The sequence below is a fragment of the Salvia splendens genome, chromosome 5 (genome assembly GCF_004379255.2).
Source record: "Salvia splendens isolate huo1 chromosome 5, SspV2, whole genome shotgun sequence".
Taxonomy (NCBI): domain Eukaryota; kingdom Viridiplantae; phylum Streptophyta; class Magnoliopsida; order Lamiales; family Lamiaceae; genus Salvia; species Salvia splendens.
The window spans coordinates 28,750,014-28,768,238 of NC_056036.1; the positions used below are offsets into that span (position 1 = coordinate 28,750,014).

At 38.1% G+C, this 18,225-nt stretch overlaps 1 protein-coding gene across 1 annotated transcript; it reads left to right on the forward strand.

The window, feature by feature from the left end:
• The first annotated feature begins 2,626 nt into the window (after positions 1-2,626).
• LOC121804059 lies at positions 2,627-3,082 on the forward strand. The gene has a single exon (XM_042203608.1). It carries the CDS (start codon positions 2,627-2,629, stop codon positions 3,080-3,082), a length of 456 nt encoding a protein of 151 aa, XP_042059542.1.
• The last annotated feature ends 15,143 nt before the right edge of the window (positions 3,083-18,225 follow it).

Below are 18,225 nucleotides of genomic sequence, written 5' to 3' on the forward strand. Positions count from 1 at the left end.
TTAGATGGGCTGCTGATGGGGAAAGGAACTCCAAATTTTTTCATGGATGGGTAAGACAGAAGAGAGTTAAGTCGAGGATACATACGGATACGGTCGAGTTTGGGGGGCAGGCACTGACGGAAGAGACAGAGATTAGGGAGTCGGCGGCAACCTTCTTTCAGCAGCTTCTGACATCGGATGTGGGGGACCTTGCAGAGCCCGACTTATCTCTTATCCATACACTTCCAAACTCAATTGATCAGGAGGCTCTGTGTTCGCCGTCGCAGGATAAGGAGGTTAGAGATGCAGTGTTTGGGATCAGTGGTGATAGTGTGTCCGGGCCGGGTGGGTTCACTTCGTTGTTCTTTCAGTCATGCTGGGACACTGTTGGGAGGGATGTGATTGCAACTGTGGGAGACTTCTTCAGTGGGGCGTTTATGCCCCGAAGCTTCACGGTGACCATGATCGTCCTTATTCCGAAGAAGCCTAACCCGGTCACGTGGGGAGATTTTAGACCGATCAGCCTCTACAATGTTACGAACAAGATCATCACAAAGATCATTGCCTCGAGACTTGCACCTCTACTACCCCTTGTCATTGCACCGAATCAGAGTGGGTTCATCAAGGGCCGTCTGCTTAGCGACAATGATCTTCTGGCTCAAGAGTTGATACATGACCTGGGGAAGGAGCTCTCGAGTAGAGGGAGATCGCCCAATCTGGCTCTCAAGCTGGACATGGCAAAGGCATATGATAGAGTCCAATTGTCGTTCCTACTCAAGGTTTTGGAAACAATGGGATTCTCACAGACCTGGGTGGATATGATCAGGAGATGCATCTCGTCATGTTGGTTTTTTGTCCTGGTGAACGGTGGCCCGGCAAGCTTCTTTCAGTCATCCAGGGGGCTGAGGCAAGGAGACCCCTTATCACCTTCCCTCTTTGTATTGGCGGCAGACTACTTATCGAGATGTCTTGACAGATTGATCAAAGGGGATAGAGAGATGGTCTATAGATGTCGGAAAAAGGCCCCCGTTATCACTCACCTCTCCTATGTGGATGACATCATCATTTTCTCGAGGGCTCATAGAGGGGCGGTGGAGAAGTTGGTTGGATGCCTGGATCATTACATAGCTGTGTCTGGGCAGCTGGTGAACAATGGGAAGACACACTTCTACTTAGCGAATGAGCACATGGAGTTCGCTGACATTGTGGAGGAGGTTGGAGGATTTCAGAGAGGGGCGATGCCTTTTACATACCTTGGGGTGCTGATTTTCCAAGGTGCAAGGAGGGCAGACCATCTTTTGCCCCTTAGGCAGAGGCTGATGGACAGGATCCAAAGTTGGCTGGTCCCACCGACATCTTGCTTTTGGGGATCGTCTGGCTCTGATTAAGAGCACCCTGGCCGCTATCCCGCTATACATCTTACAGGTCATGAGCCCTCTGCTTGGATATCTTGACGAGTTGGAGCATATATTGGCTAGATACTTTTGGGGCACAGTTGGAGAGAAGAGGAAGCTTCACTGGATTTCTTGGACACAAATTTGCTTGCCTTTTGAGGAGGGTGGCTTGGGTATTCGCCGCTTCAGGGAGGTGGCAGTGGCTTTTGGGTTCAAGCTGTGGTGGCGACTGCTAGCTCAGGACTATCTCTGGGCCCAGTTCATGACCCAGAAGTACAATATCCTCCCTTGTCATTTGCATACATCCCCTTGTTGGTCACATGATTGTCCTACTTGGCGTCGTTTGCGTCGTATTTGGTCATACATGCATGAATATATTCGTTGGTCCTTGGGTGAGGGGAAGGTCAGCTTCTGGGATGATGTCTGGCTTGGGGCTACCTCCATCCGGAGTCTGTGCGTCCCGGGAAATGATCCTCCCCAATCTCAGGTCGTTGCATCATATTGGCATGAGCATGCATGGGATGAGGATATGCTGCATAGTTATATTTCAGGTTTGGTGTACCTCTCCATGTGATAGACCAGATCAGAGCCACGCCGATCGAGTTGGGGGCGAAGAATGTGAGGCGGTGGAGTCTGACTAGCCATTGCGAGTTCTTTGTGACCTCAGCCTGGGAGAGCATCCGGATTAGACTGCCGAAGAGGAAGATTTTTTCTCTTATTTGGAACCAGGGGTTGACTCCTACCATGTCGGTGTTCATTTGGAGGTTACTGTTTGGTAGACTGTCGGTGGATGAGAAGTTTCAGAGGAGGGGAATTGAGTTAGCGTCTAGGTGTCAGTGTTGTAGGTCTCCTTCGGTCGAGTCTCTCACCATGTCTTTTTTTCAAGTCAGTCGGCGGTTTCTGCATAGGAGTATTTCGATGCCTGGTTTCCTTCCTCGCACACACCGATTCTCACGAGCACCTATATTGCACTTAGACTAGGTCACAGGCGGAGGTCTTCTTTCCAGAGGGTTCCCGCCATGCATATTAGTTTTCCTCTTCCTTGTTTGATTGCTTGGTTTCTTTGGACGGAGAGGAACAACTGCAAGCATGGCGGTCGTCCTTTTCGCCATTCACATGTTACTTGGCAGGTCACCCATCATCTGCATGTGCTAGTTCTGGCCGGTAGGATCACCTCGACTCATTGGAGGGGATGTTCGCCGTCGGTTGATTTCATGCCTTTCTCCCCCAGACAGCATGTTCTTCGGTCGCTCATGGTCCTTTGGCATCCTCCTGATGCACCTTGGGTGAAGCTGAACACAGATGGTGCCTTCTCTACATCAACATTGGCGGCGGGGGAGGGAGGATTGGTTCGTGGTTCTAATGGAGGCCTTCTGCGGGCCTTTTGTGCTCCGGTAGATGCATCATCGAGCTTTGAAGCGGAGCTTTTGGCTCTGATTCGGGGTTTGGAGATGGCTATGGAGCTTTCTACCCACATTTGGATAGAGCTGGACTCAGCGGCTCTGGTTAGTTTGTTGTCATCTGGACACCTTGGCTCCGTGGATTTTGGACATCATATGGCATTGATCCGGAGCATGACAGCTCAACGGCAGGTTCGATTCTCACACATATACAGAGAAGAAAACCGGGCCGCTGATTTTCTGGCAGGTGGGGGGGTCCAGACCCCTGCCCTTACATATTTTGATCCAATCTCTGCGCTTGGTACCTGAAGGTGCTAGTTAGGATGGATCAGCTGGAATATCCTAACTTTCGTTTCCGACGTATAGATGCGGGTTGATCTAGCTCTTCTGGTGGTTGGTTTTGGTCTTTTTTCGTTTCTCCCTTTAGTGTATTTAGTCATCTTTTTCCACTTGATAGAATGGAGGATATCGACTTGTAGGACCTCTACTTTGCATCTTCTTGTTCTTGTTTAGATCTTAGTCACTTTTGGGCTAAGATCATGTTTTTGGAACATTACATTTTGATCTTATTTACGGGTTAGGGGTCTGCCTAAACCCTCCGCCCACAAAGGGCATTTTTGATTGAAAAAAAAAGTATTCTAAATTGCAACATGTGAACATGTAAAATAATACCAACAATTTAGAACAAAAACAATCCATTCCCCAACGTGAAATAATCCCCCATGAAGAGACGTATCAACATGCACATCACAAAACAACAATCTCTAAAATTAAACATGTATCACAATTCATGGAAGTAATAATAGTCTCACAATACTATGAACATGGTTGCAATATATAAACAACAAAGAACAAAAGGGAATTCACCAACAAAAACCAACAATTCACCACCATAAACAAATATTTAACCATAGAACTCAAGTAAAAACTTCACCACAATCACCCCCATGCTAAAAGATGCTTCTCAACCGAAAAATTCAACAATTAAGAGCAAAATCAAAGAAAGAATTCAAGCTAAACTCAGAAATTAAAGTTAGGATTGTACCTTGTGTTGGAAAGAATTGAACGACGAAAGCTTGAAATAACAATTGCAAAGGAGGAATGAGAGTGTAGGTGTGTGAATTTGGTGATATTTTGGAGTGGGGGTCGTGTGCAAGGAAGAATGGAGAGAAAAGGTGGAGAAGAGAATGAGAAACATACCTTTTAATAGGCAATTAGCGTCACTGACTCTCGCGTAGCGACCGCTGCAGCCCGCCCTAGGGGCCTGCACCTGCAAACGTGTAAAATGGGCAGCGACCGCTGTGGATTGTGCAGCGGCTGCTCCGGGTTAATGTTTTTTTTATGTGCAGAAATGCACGAAAATTATGGAAAAATGAAAAATGAAAATAACGAAAAATAAAGAAAACGAGTTGGATTGCCTCCCAACAAGGGCCTTTGTTTAAAGTCGTTGGCCCGACATGAAGTGACCCAACTAGGTGGGCGGATCGACGACCCTAGTGATGAACACCGCGAATGGGACCAATTTAGTGCTCAACTTCTTCCACCACTTGAATTTCCCTTCCGAGGTCTTGATCACATAAATTTCGGGGTCGACTTGTGGTTGAGTTTTCTTCTTCTTTTTCTTTTGTTTTTCCTACGAAGGAGCCTTAGAAAGTTTAGGCTTGCCCTTTTTAGCAACTTGAGGTAAAGTGTTAACAATGAAAATAGAAGGGTTAGAATGATCTTCCCCTTCTAGTGGCCTATAAGGCTTTGACATGTCGGTCATCATGACCACCCTGCATTCATGCTCCATCTTACCCCGTTGCGTGTCTTCATACTTAAGCATCGCGCTCTCAATCTTGGAGGTGGATTTGCTATAGTTGTCACTAATCGTGATCTCACCCATACTTACATCAATTAGAGCTTTGCATGTGGCTAGAAAATCTCTGCCTAAGATTAGAGGTACATTTTGATACTTTCATATCAAGAATAATGAAGTCGGCAGGGAAAATGAAATCGTCTGCCTTTACCAACACATCCTCGATCATGCCCACTGTTTTGATTGTGGATTATCGGCCAACCTTATGGTCACATCTGAAGTTTTGAGTGGTCTGATGTTGAGCCTTTCATAGTACTTCAATGGCATGATGTTTATGCTTGCTCCTAGATCGCAGAGGGCCTTTTCCACATTTCCTTCCCCAATTGAGCACCTAATGATAAACTAGCCGGGATCCCTTTGCTTCACGGTCTTCTCCCTTTGAATGATTGCATTGCAGTGATGAGGCAATTTGAGATCGGCTTTGGTATGTTTCTTCTTTTTCATCACGGCCTCCCTTAGTAGCTTAGTGTACCTAAGAATTTCCTACAACGAATCAACGAGAGGGATGTTAGTATGAACTTTACAAAACATATTTAAGAAATGCTTGAATTGCTCTTCAAACTTGAACTTCCTCTTTGGTTGGAAAGGGAGTACAATCCCATTGTGCCGCACGAGTCCATCTTTGGCTGGTGGTTCTGACTGTTCGGCAGCGGCCCGTTGCGGCTCGTGCAGTGGTCCGCTGGGCGTCGGGAAGACTCTACAACTCGTCCTGGAAGTGTTGCATTCCTCCGTCTTGTGCTTTGCAACCCACTTTTTATTGATGTCGGCTACTCGTGCTGCTACCTTTGTCATGTCCTCATCTATCCTTTGTTGGACTTGGTCCATTTGATTCTTGATATTGGTGACAACGGTGGCAATGGTGTTAATTCAACCTTGTTTCAACGACCCCAATCTTGTTTCAACGACCCCAATCTTGTTCAACCTTGTTTCAACGACCCCAATCTTGGTGTCATTGGTGTTTATATCTTGCACTAGCACTTTCAATATCTTAATGATCCCTTGGTCATACTTTTCTTCTTACGTCAAGGGATCAACTACCCCACCTTTGCTCACATTAAATCCTACAGGGGGTTGCAAGAAATTATTATTAGAATAAGAAAGGTTGGGATAGAATGGTTCCCATTATAGTTATTGAAATTACTGCCCCCTGGCTATGACATAATTGATATTGTTGTAAGGCCTATTGGGACTGCCTCCTTGTTGCACATTGTTGACATTCTCGATAGGAGTGGGAGGAGTGTCGGGTTTGGTGACCGCAATGACTAAGGTCGGTGGAACCAGGTCCTCTCTTCTTGATGTGTCCATTTGGTCAACCCGCACTCTAAGCTCGGCCAATTAGTTTGCAAAGGAGCTCTCTTCGGCCTCGTTTATGGCTGCTACCCTTCGTGAGTTATGTCTTTCCTTTGACCACCCTCTGCTATTAGTGGCAAACTCCTCTATCACCGCCATGGCATCCGCTCCACTTTTCTGCAAAAATCATCCGTTGGCCCCTGAGTTCGACATAGCACAGATCTTTTCGTTAAAACCATTACAAAGTATGCTGATAGGGCTCGTTACAAGCATGGTTTTATAGGGTTTATTACACTAACATGGCTGATAATGTGCGAAAAGAATGGTGAATTTGAGTATGCAGAGGGCTATAGAGTGTAAAAGCGGCAAGTTCAGGATCAACTTAATCAACTCGGGAAAGGAGTGAAAAATGGCTAGAAAAGAAGCCAAGTTGATCAGTTGCGTACAAACAGTTAAGCCTGCCCAGCCGACAAGTTGATCAAGTGGAGTTTACCACATTAAGTGATGAGTCAGAGGAGAGAGAAGAAAAGATACCATCTCAAGGGCATAAATCTCAAGAAAGGATGAGCTTACCCTAGGGATTTGGGCCCAACATCATCCTATAAATATGGAGAGAGTGCACACAAGAAGGAGTTCGACACCATCATCACCTTCAGTCACCTCATTTTTTATAGCATGGAGTAAGGAGTTAGCAGCAGGAGTCACTGTTTCCACCTCTATTTTCATCTCTTCTTCCTCATCAAGGAAGGAGGGACCTGGATCTGAGTAGAAGTTTTCGTAGTTGGAGTTTTTGTTGCACCCCGAGGGGTTAAAATAATTTCTATTCTGTTTTCAATTTATCGTTTCCGTAGCTTAGTTGTTGTTAATGTTTTTCTTCTAATTGCTACTCTAGTTACCTTTCCATCGTTGATCGCTCTTTAAATCATTGTTTGGAATTCTGTTTTAGTTACGTTTAGCGAAGATCGTTTATGAAATGGAGTTTTTAGTTCAAGTTGTGTTGGATCTGATGTTCTCTGTTTTGATTGTTTTCGTTTACAAACAAGAAAGAATGGAGCTTTACAATGGCTCACAACAAAAGGTGGAAAATACCTCTATTTGTAGTAAATTACAAACAAGAAAGAATGGAGCTCCACCTTTCTTTTCCTCTTTTCCCTCGATTTGTCACAGCTACAAGACTCCAAAAATTTAAAAACCTTGGACACCAAGAAGCCCCTGCACATGACATGGAAATGGGGTTAGAAAAAGGACACATAAGTAAAAGGGGAAAGGGAAGCAAGCCCAAATAAGAGAGCTAAGGTAATAGGCGAGATAGAGTAGCCAAAGGGCTGCAGTTTAGAGCTGCAAGATCAACCATATTCTGTCTCATCTCAACTTTCATCATTTGAGAATTAAAACCAAACTGCCACGAGTCGAAAGGCTCAACCACAAGCCCAAAATAGAAGAGTAGAGTTCCATTTTATCGAGGAAAAGCCTAGAGGTAATAATATTGGGCTCTAGTAATTAATTAAAGGAGTGGCGGTTTTTAATTAAGAGTTGGGCCCAAGTATTATTTTAATTGGGTAGTGGGCCGATTTTATGGATAAAGAAAATGAGTTGAGATTTTATGGTTGGGCTTGAGAATTATTTGTGCTTGGATTAGAATTTAATTAGATGGTGTTCGGTTTACAAGATAAAATAAGATTAACATAAAATCTAGGATTGAGTCGTGAGATTATTTTAGTCACATGAGGTTAGCTATGACTAATTATCCCATGATTATCCATCTAGGATTGAGTTGTGGGGTTGAATCTTATTAACCAAACACACTACAAATTTAATTTTGGATACAATCTTGCAAACCGAACATCCCCTTAGTGGACTAAATTTAGGTCTACTAAATTATATTAGTTGGGCTGAGTAAATTATTTTGGACTAGAATTAATTTTGGAGAGGAGCTTGGAGCTCGAATGTTGGTGAATTAATTTCTGAATAATTTATTTAGAGTCCGAGGATGGAAAATATTGAAGTTGAGAAGCGAATGGGTCGGTCGGCGTCGCCCAGCGACCCCGTGGGCGGCCTTAAGGAAAATGCGATGAAAAAGAATTTAGAAGGGATTTTCCAAGAATCCATATTCTATTAAATAAGAGCACAAATAATTGTGTTAGATAAAATAGAATTTTTCGGAATTAGTAAATAGAATAATTAAACTCTGCGGAGCAGTGAAGCCGAGGTAGGATTAGGAAAAATCCTATAAGCCGAGATTAAGATATAGGTGTTATCCAATAGGATGTATGCATTCTTTTCTCAAGAGAAATAGTTCAAGTACTAATTAGCGTGCTACACTATGTATTTTCAAAGTATAAATTTATTCAAGGGCAAGTGAGGCCAGACGAGAGTTGTTTTGGAGATAAGCATATCAGGTGAGCTTTCTTTTAATATCCAACACATTAGTGTGGATATAAATAAAATACTTTGCGAAATTATGAAATATCATCTTTTCTCAAAATGGAGCTATGATTTTTCAAGTTGTTGTCATGCCATAAGATGTTTATTGTTGAGGCCTATCTGTTGGACTATATGCTTGAGGGTTTTGGCGATACCAAAACATGTTAACGAATTCGGTTCCTAATAGGACTGCAAATCCTATTCGGAATTTTGTGCACAAGGGCCGTGAGCCATCCCAGGGGGTTTGCCGGCTAAGGTGTCCGTGCAAGGTAGCCACCTTCACGGTTCACAACTCACAGATATGGTATGAATTTGAAGAACTTAGCCTACAGACGAACTTTAAGCTCACAAAGAATTTAGTAAGCTCAGACCTTTTTAAGAAAACCCCCATGTGTTACTGTTGAGGATGACAACTATATAATGTATGTTTTGTTTTTCGGCACGTGTCCACTGAGTATTCCTGTACTCAGCCCTGCATGTATTTCTAAATGTGCAGGTTGAACGTGAAGAGTAAGGAGTATTGATCGGAGTCGATGTTATTAATTAATCGAGTGGATCTTTCGACGATTCGTGTCTTCATACACGAAGTCGTTTAGTAAGGACTTATTCTGTTGTACTTTTATTAAGTGAGATTTTCCAAGTCTCACCATCGAACTCTGATTTAGTTGATGAGATGATTATTCTATTTCTGAGACCATGTAATTGAATACTTGCCTTCTATTTTATGGTATCAATCGATTTGGCCTTTTCGGCAAGTTCCTTGAGTTATACCCATTTTGTTTCTTCGTTTCTTTAATCCCTCTTATTAGTCGCGGATTAGGCTCTCTTATAAATAAGGACAATGTCCTAACTATTTTTATCAATGAGAATGAAATGCGAATATGTTTATCATGTCGTATTTCGGTTTACACACACCTATCTGAAATGGCTTTGCCATTTATTATTTAAATCGAATTTGGGCCCTTATAGGGCCGCAAACCCTACTTGGATTAGTGTACACCTATGGTAGACTGTGTGCTAGCGTACGGGTTAGCCGGTCTAGTGACTTGGTTTGTGGCCACATTCCAAGTCATGTATGAGCAGATATGGTTGATGTCTATGGGAAAATGAATGCGTAGTCGTGATTTTTGAACAATGAAATATTTTGGTGCCTCGGGCCTTTCTAAAGCTAAAACCCCGATGGTTACTTAACAATGGTATGATAAATATTATTTTTGATAACTTGTTTTTGGCATAAGTCGACTGAGTATTTTATAGTACTCAGCCCTGCATGTGTTTTCCCTTTGTGCAGGTTGAGCGGCGACGAGCTGGGTGGTGTTGAGCTTGAATTGAAGACTTTTTGGTTTTACTTAGACTCCGAGTGTCGTCGTGTCTTCATACCTGACGTCACTCTTTCTCTTGAACGCTTCCGATGAGATACTGTTTTTACTTATTATTTCGGATAATCAAAATTTGATATCTTTTAGATAATGTTAAACCCTTGGTCTTTTTTAATATTAAATATTTGGTCAAACTCTTTATTGAAACCCCAGAAAAATTCTTCTTGCTTAAAGTCCCATTAGTCGCGACCACTCGCATTTATTGACCTTAAAAAGGGCGGTCGTGACAGCTTGAATGCATGAATTTCTTCGTTGTGTGTTTGTTGTTTATTTTTGAATGAATATTCGATGACGAAGAAGGCTAGAATACGTAGATCTGAACGGGCCAGCCACGGCTTCGACGGAAGGAGAATTGCGTAATGAATAAATTGGGAGAATCAATTCTCACCAAATTGCGAGGATCAATTTACGTGAATATGTTCTGGGAGATTCAATTCTCATAATTAGTAATCAATACCTATGTTTATTTTTATATAATTGAGTAATTGCATGTTCGTGAATTGTTTGCAATTGTATGCGGCGTGATTTGATCACAATTATTTACATAAAATCGGTGGAGTCTCCAATATTTTATGCGTACATAAATTTGGAGATTTTGTGTCTTCGTGATATGTGAATTGCAAATTGTACACGACGCAAGCTTGGGCGAGTATACATGCTGAACAGTCTCGTGCAGCAGCACCAAAAACTGCAGAGACGATGTTGTCGCAGCATCGCCTGAACAGCTCCGGCAACTGATCGAGTGGGAGCCCGTTGGTGGCATTTCTCGGGCTCGTGTGGCGGCACAGCTTTCCGAAATTAGTTAGGTCCTAAGAACTAATTTTGTTGACTTATTCAAAATTAATTAGGGTTTCCTAAACCCTAGGATTAGTTTTGGTTTTAATTCAAGATATTTTATTTAGAATGATATTTGAATATATCTTGAGTGGATTATCTAAAATTTAATTTTAATTAAATTATGCATTAGTTGAATTTTCATCCTTATTTTATGGATTTAGATAGATTAAATTCAATCTAGAGAAATCCTAGATAAATTAGGATAATAATTTATTTTATTTTATTTTATCTTATGGATTTATATAGATTAAATTCTATGTGAATAAATCCTAGATAGACTCGATAAATAATTAATTATATTTGGATTTTATCCTTATTTTATGGATTTGGATATATTTAATTATATCTAGAGAAATCCTATATAAATTTGGATGATGATAATTAAATTTATTTTTGTCATGTGGATTTAGATAGATTTTATTCTATCTTGGTGAATCCTAGATGGACTAAAATAAATAATAAATAATTTTATTCATATCTGGTAGATATTGGTAGATTTATATATATCTAGAATATATCTTAGTAGATTTGGATAATTAAAATCCATGTTTATCTTTATCTTCTGGATATTTATAGAATTAATTCTATTTAGAAAATATCCTAGTAGATTTAGATAATTAAGTTTATCTTTATCTTATAAATATTGATAGATTTATATCTATCTAGAATATATCTTAGAAGATTTAGTTAATTATTAATCCAGTATTGTAATTATCTGTTGGGTTTAAGATATATCTGGTTCTACCTAGTTAAATCCTAGTTGAATTAATTAATATTAATTCTTGTTTATCCTAATTTTATGGATATAAATAGATTTATTTCTATTTAGTAAATATCCTAGATAAATTTAGATAAAGATAATACAAGATAATACAAGATAATCCTCATCTAATTGGATTTTGATAAAATTAATTTTATCTAGAATAAATCCTAATAGATATGATATATTCTAGTTTCATATTCTAAATAATCTAAGATTTTTTTAAATCTTGGAATAATAGGATTTTATATTTATCTTATGGATTTGGAAAAAATTATATTTATCCTGAAACAACCTTGTATGATTTAGATAATGATAATCCAAGATCAGTCTTATCTTGAGTTTTAGGATTTGATTTTATCCATGTAAAATCTAGAATAATCATGAGAGGATTTAGATAGATTAAATTCTATCTAGGTAAATCCTAAATTAATTTGGATAACCATTATGCAAGATAAATTTATCAAATATGAAATTCCTACTTTGGATAAGATAAGGAATTAATTATTTAAGTAAATCTCACTAGATTTATTAAATAATGTAAAAAATTATCTAGTGTGATTAATTACCATGAAGTAAATAGATTTATCTATTTATTTGGTGATTATTTGTTATAAGTGGATTATCTTCCTTATCTGCTTATGTGATAATTATGCAAAAATCACGTTCAAAATGATTAAGCGATAATTACCACAGTGCGTTGTATATGGTCTCCATAAATTGGTCTATATATGAAGCAGTTTCTAATATTATCGCGACCCACCTTAGTGGGAGCAATAATCCTACGAAATAGCAAGTTCATAAGATTAGACTTTTTAATAGTAAATTGTTTAAACTAGAAGCGTGTTTCTAATATTATCGCAACCAACCCTAGTGGGAGCCATAATCATGTGAAATTGCAGGTTCATATGTTTAAACATATTTATAAGATAGCTATGGAATTTTGTTAGTGGTGTACGATCTTCCCTAGAAGGAATATCAAAATAGAAATGAAATTCCTAGATGCAAATATTTATGGTAAAAGCTTACGCAATATTTGGCGGTCATGCCACCTTAGTGGTCTCTGGACTATTCATCGATATTGTGACCAGGAAATTGTTCCGAATTTGTATGACCTCCCTAGAGGCGTACTTATTTTGGTTTTGGCAGTTGCGAGATACATAAATTGTTTTGTGGTTGTTTGCAATTATGTATCAAGCATAGTATGTGATAAATAGTTTTATTCTTCTCAGCCAAAATTCTTAATAATGTCTGCGAACCTTAAAGAAATCAAACTCGAACGCCAAAACTATGTAGACTGGAAATGTAAATGGATAAGATTTTCATTGCTGAAAACTTAAAGTTTATATTCACCAATTCATGTCCTCCATTTCCTTGACAAACTTCTTTAAAGAAAGTTTAAGAATGCATTTCATGCATGCACTTGACAAGTTCTTTGAGATAGAAGGTCAAACTACTTTCTTTTAAGTAGTAAGACACGTCTTGGTTTATATTGATGAAAGAGGAATATCCAATAAGGACAATGTCTAGATTCTATTGGAATATCCACAAGAGATAAAATGTTTTGAGAAATCTTTTGATTCAGTTACTCAAATAGTTTCTACACTTAGTTAATCGCCAAATGTAATAGGAAGTGATTATATGAAGGTTGTTACTTAAAATTTGGAAACCTTCTACATGATATTCACTTTAGTACTAATAGAGGAAGATAACATGATAGAAGACAAATTCGTTAAAGATGCATCTTTCCTTATGTCTTAGTTCAATCAAATAGAAGACTAGCAATGGAAAGAGGGAAGAGTTGAATTGTCATTAATGCCTGCTGAAATCAAGAAAGGCAAGATAAATTAGGTGAAAAGGCAAAGTGAAGATACATTGTAAGTCGAATTGACCTCTTCTATAAAAGGACAATGACTTAGCTAACAATGCATTTTCTAAAAGATATATCTAGATCCAGTTGGGCTATTGTTGCAGTGGGAGCTATTTATTTATGCTCATTTTATTGTTTTATTTTGGTGTGTAAGATTTTATTTTATCGGTACAATATAGTTTAGAAAGAATTCAGTTTCAGTTTCTAAAGATGCTAATGATTAAGGGATGTTAGATGTCATTTTATAATACGTGCATTATTAAGAAATGTGATTCAAATATCTATCATGGTACCATAGAAAAAAAATTATATATCATAGTATCTAAACAATATAAATACAATAAGATTGAGTTTTACACAACAATTCAACTTCTTAAACAATGAATGATAAAGTATTTACGGCACTTAATCAAAAGGCCAAGAAAATACTTAATTATTGTTCAAACTGATTTTGTCTATCTCAAGTGACTATCGAGATCTTAACCTCTTCCATGTTAAATAGCTAGAAAGTCAAGTAAGTCTGGTTGATGCACTAGAAGCTAGAATCCTTTGGTGGTTCAGTGGATTCAGAATACTTATAGAGATGCAACATAGAAAGACAAGTATCAATGGTTTACACCATAGGAGACGAGCAATGAGTTAAGATCAGTAGTGAGAGTTAAATCCTAGTTGACTACTCCAAACATTCTTCTAAAGAATGGGATAGTCATATAAGAAGATATTGAAGCCCCTCTAAGACGACTTTGATAAGTAAACAGTTGTACTCAATAACACCATATCATTGATGGGATATACGTTGGGAACAATGAGTTATATCTTAAAGAAACTATCATAACATCAGTACCTTCTACAACACACGAGTTGGGGACTAGAGGCAAGTCTACTCCAGCTCATCTCAAGGTGTGGAGTTATTCCAACACATGTTTTGGAAAAGGTATCCAAGTAGTTGGAGTTGTGTACTAAGGTATGTTTTATGGTTATCCCAAGTGCTAGAAATGGTATAAGTTCTGTATTCTTCAAAACTAGAAGTTATTTCTTTATACAAATATTGGATTCTTGGATGAAGAGTATGAGAAGAACTGCAAGCCTAACAAGCATGATAATTCTCAAGATAATGAGAATATCTATTTTTCATCTTAACCAAGAAGTATTACCATTAGAAACTTATGCGCTAAGAAAATCAGCGTTCGTACATAAAATTGTAAGAGTCATGTCGTAGTGGGAGCGTTCTTTGGGAACATAACAAGTTCATGGGTCTAAGAGAGTCTTAAGAGTCAGTCTTAGATCGACTTGAACCTAATCCTTGTAACTACAATGACGCATTGGCTCATTCAAATAATCGGTTTTGATAAGATGATAGATTCTGAGTAACAATCTTAAATAGACAACAATGTTTGCAAGACTTGCGATACTACCCATAGACTATTTCAGCCAGTGGGAGCTAGTGGATCTGCAAGTGTAAACATGGATCTTATAAGGCTAGAATAATGGCTAAACGGTTATACCGATAGAGAATCATATTCTCGTCTGCCATTCTGCCTAAGTCGATCTGTATCGTATTGTCTATTGTAGCCTACATTTTTTAGGGTGTATGCATTATGGTTCTCAAGACAGATCTCTTTAGTAGAGGTCTTGAGGAGATCACTTGCATGGAACATCTTAATGGTTATGTAATGTAGGGCAAGAAACAAGTGATTTGGAAGCTTACGTAGATCATTTATGATCCTAGGCAAGCATCTAAATCACAGAACATGTGTTTCATCCACGTTATCAAATCTTTTGAATTTGACCAGTGCCCTTAACATAGCTACAAGTACCAAAAAAAAGTTGAAAGTGCACTATATATGGTATTCTCGGTACTCTACGATGATGACATCTATAAAAGTTGATAAACAACAAAGAGTGTTATCTAGCGTAGGAAACTGGTCATCTACCCAGTTTAAGGATGATGGATTTAAGATAAACTAGTTATATTCTTAGCATCTATGTTATTAGATTGCTAGAAAAAGAATGTTAAGTTTTCTTAAAGAATACTACATCTACATCATACTTAGACACTTTAGCATTGGAAATTCTAAGAAAAGTTTTTACATCTCTAGAGGGAATTACCTTGTTTCTAGTCAAGTGTTTTTTGACACTGAATGAGATCAAGAAGAATGAGACAAGTTTCGTAATTGGAAGTTTCATTTATGCTATGATGTGTATTAAGTTAGATATTAGCTTTACTATTGGCATAGAAGCTTGATATCATTTTTAACCATGGCCAAGGACATTGGATTGGGTAAAGAATATATACTACAGTACTTGAAGAAGACTAAACGGTATGCTCTAGTTTACCAGACATCCATGCTATGTCCTTTAGGTTACATCGACTCAAATTTTATAATTGATCGGTGACCTAGTCATCCTCTGACTATGTGTTAACGTTAGGAGTTGAAAACTGAGAGATGAAGGAGTGTGATCACATCACGGACTCCATCATGAAAGCTGCAAGTGTGGTCACATCGGAAACTACTAAGGTCACATCGTGATTCCGAGTATGTCTATGTGTATTATATTTTATTATGGTTACTCTAGCAATGTGTCTAAATTGAGGGAAACACGATCTGATAAAGCTAAGCAATCACATAGAGAGGAAGTATGAAATTAATTAAGGATTAAGTGCGCAGCAAGACATTATGGTTACCAAGATATCATCAGAGAACAACCTGGCAGAATTTTTCACAAAATGCCTATATGGCAACATATTTTACACATGAGGTGAAAAGTATAGTAGTTCGATGTATCATGGTCCGAGACCTGCTTAGACTATAAATGGGAGAGTTTTGACAGTGGGTATACTCGAAAGCATGATTTTGAGTATAAGTGGGAGATTGTTAGGATTGGTATAATGAAAAGCATATTTCGAGCATGTTGTACGGATAGAATTGCTTGTATACAATAAACTCTACAATCCACTTTTAAACCAAGGCAAGAAGATGTAATTTTATCGCATTGATGTTTGCTTGTGCATTTATAAGATATTTCTCAAACATTTAAATGTATAGACTGGTCGTGAATGACGTTCACAGAAGGTGACGCAGTCGGTTCTTTGTAGAAGAGAAATAGAATTTCATAACCTAGATAGGCTTGGCTACCTATCGTGAACGGTTGCAGTGTCAGTCCGCATGTTTCCTTACCTTAGGAAATAAACGACACTGGTATGGTATAGCACTGAAGGATCTAACAGTTGAGATAAGTCTTTCTTGCTATTTACTGAAACACAAGGTCTCAGTGATTGTTATTTTTAATCATTGTTGATATAACATTGATCATACAATATTGATTATGCACTACTTTGATTTATCAAATGGTGTGAATTTTTCACACTCCAAGAATCCTGATACCTTGGGTAGTGGTGATCAATGTTTAGAGGTGCTAGTATTGTTATTGCAATTAATCGTGTGCTGGGTGAGTCCAGTTTGATAATATCCTCAAGAGGTGCTAGTATTGGAATTTATTCCAGAATAATAAATAAAGATTTTAAACTAGACAACTTTTGGAAAAAGAAATTAATTAATTAAAGTCAAATAACAAACTTAAATTAATTAATGGATATTTATATCTTAGACACGGGAAATAATAAATTAAAGAGGTAAAGCCCGGATTACTCATAATTTGAGATTGGATGGGCAGTCAATATTATTTTACTGTAGTGGCTGATAATAATATTCTGTCGGACTTGTGTGAAATTGGGGCTTAATTTAATTAGTAAAAGTCCAACAGGTTTGGCCCAAGTCCAACCACCATGGATCCCTAAGCTGGCCCATAATAACTATATATAAAAGGATATTAGAGAGGAGATTAATTAAGAATTAACTGTAAAATTTTGTTCCCCTCTCTTTGGAGTGAACGATATTTTCAATTCTCTGTAGAACTGAAATTTTGTCTTCTTCTCTAATTAAGTTCTTTTGATTCTGACGAGCTTTGTCCACCCAAAGGTCAGATTCGGAGTTTGGGATATATATTAGAATATTATTGATTGAGTACGAAGAACAACACGTGGAGAAGGCGCAAGCAATCGTCGATTCTTTGGAGAATCAGATCGGTAATTCTAAACCGTAGGAAATTCATGAATTGGGGTTTAAATTTCCTTAAGCATGAATTTATGTGTATTCTAGCGTGCAATTAATTGTTTAACATGTGGTTAATTGATCCCATAATCAGTCAAATAGATCTGTATGCCTGATTTATTTGTTTATACATGACTTTCGTTGTGCAAGGGGCACCAAACCCCAACACTCCCTTTGATGAGGCTTGAAATTCGAGGTGAGGGAGAGAGAGAAGCCACGTGAGTGGAGGCTAGGATTTGGAGTGGGAGAAGTGTGTTGTGTGTCTAGGGTTTCCACATCTCTTCGCTATTTATAAAGATGGACTTGTTGGGATAGAATGTTGATCCATGGAGTGATTAGATGTTGGGCTAGCTCACTAGACAATAAACTTATTAAATCAATTAACCCATGATATAATATATTATCCAATGAAATATTATTTTATTCCACTAAAGAATAATATTGAACTCTATCTAAATCACCAAATTACGAAGAACTTGGGTTCTATTTTATTTTATAATATTTCCCACGTTTACGATTATCTTAATCCATTAATATAATTCTTTGTCTGCTATGTGACTTGAACAAAATTAATTCTCCAAAGATTTTTTCTAGTTTGAAACTTTATTTATTATTCATGGAATAAAATTCCAACTGCGCAGTTTTCTGAATAATAAATTCCTTTTTCAAACACCTCTTGGGGACTAAATCATACCACACTGGGCACGCGAATTCTATGAAATAATATTCTAATATTTTTCATGTTATTCAATTACTACCACCCAAGATACCATGATTGAGTTACTAAAAACTCTCACATATTGATAATTCAAAGTGACGTCTGATGAAATATACAATATCAATATTATTTTCATAGACTATGAAAAACTAAAATTTCTGAAATATATTCTTTTAGTAGATAGTAATAAAGAATATATTTCGT

Coding starts and splice junctions, on each gene's coding strand:
- LOC121804059 (XM_042203608.1), top strand. CDS start 2,627: ATGGTCCTTTGGCATCCTCCTGATGCACCTTGGGTGAAGCTGAACACA.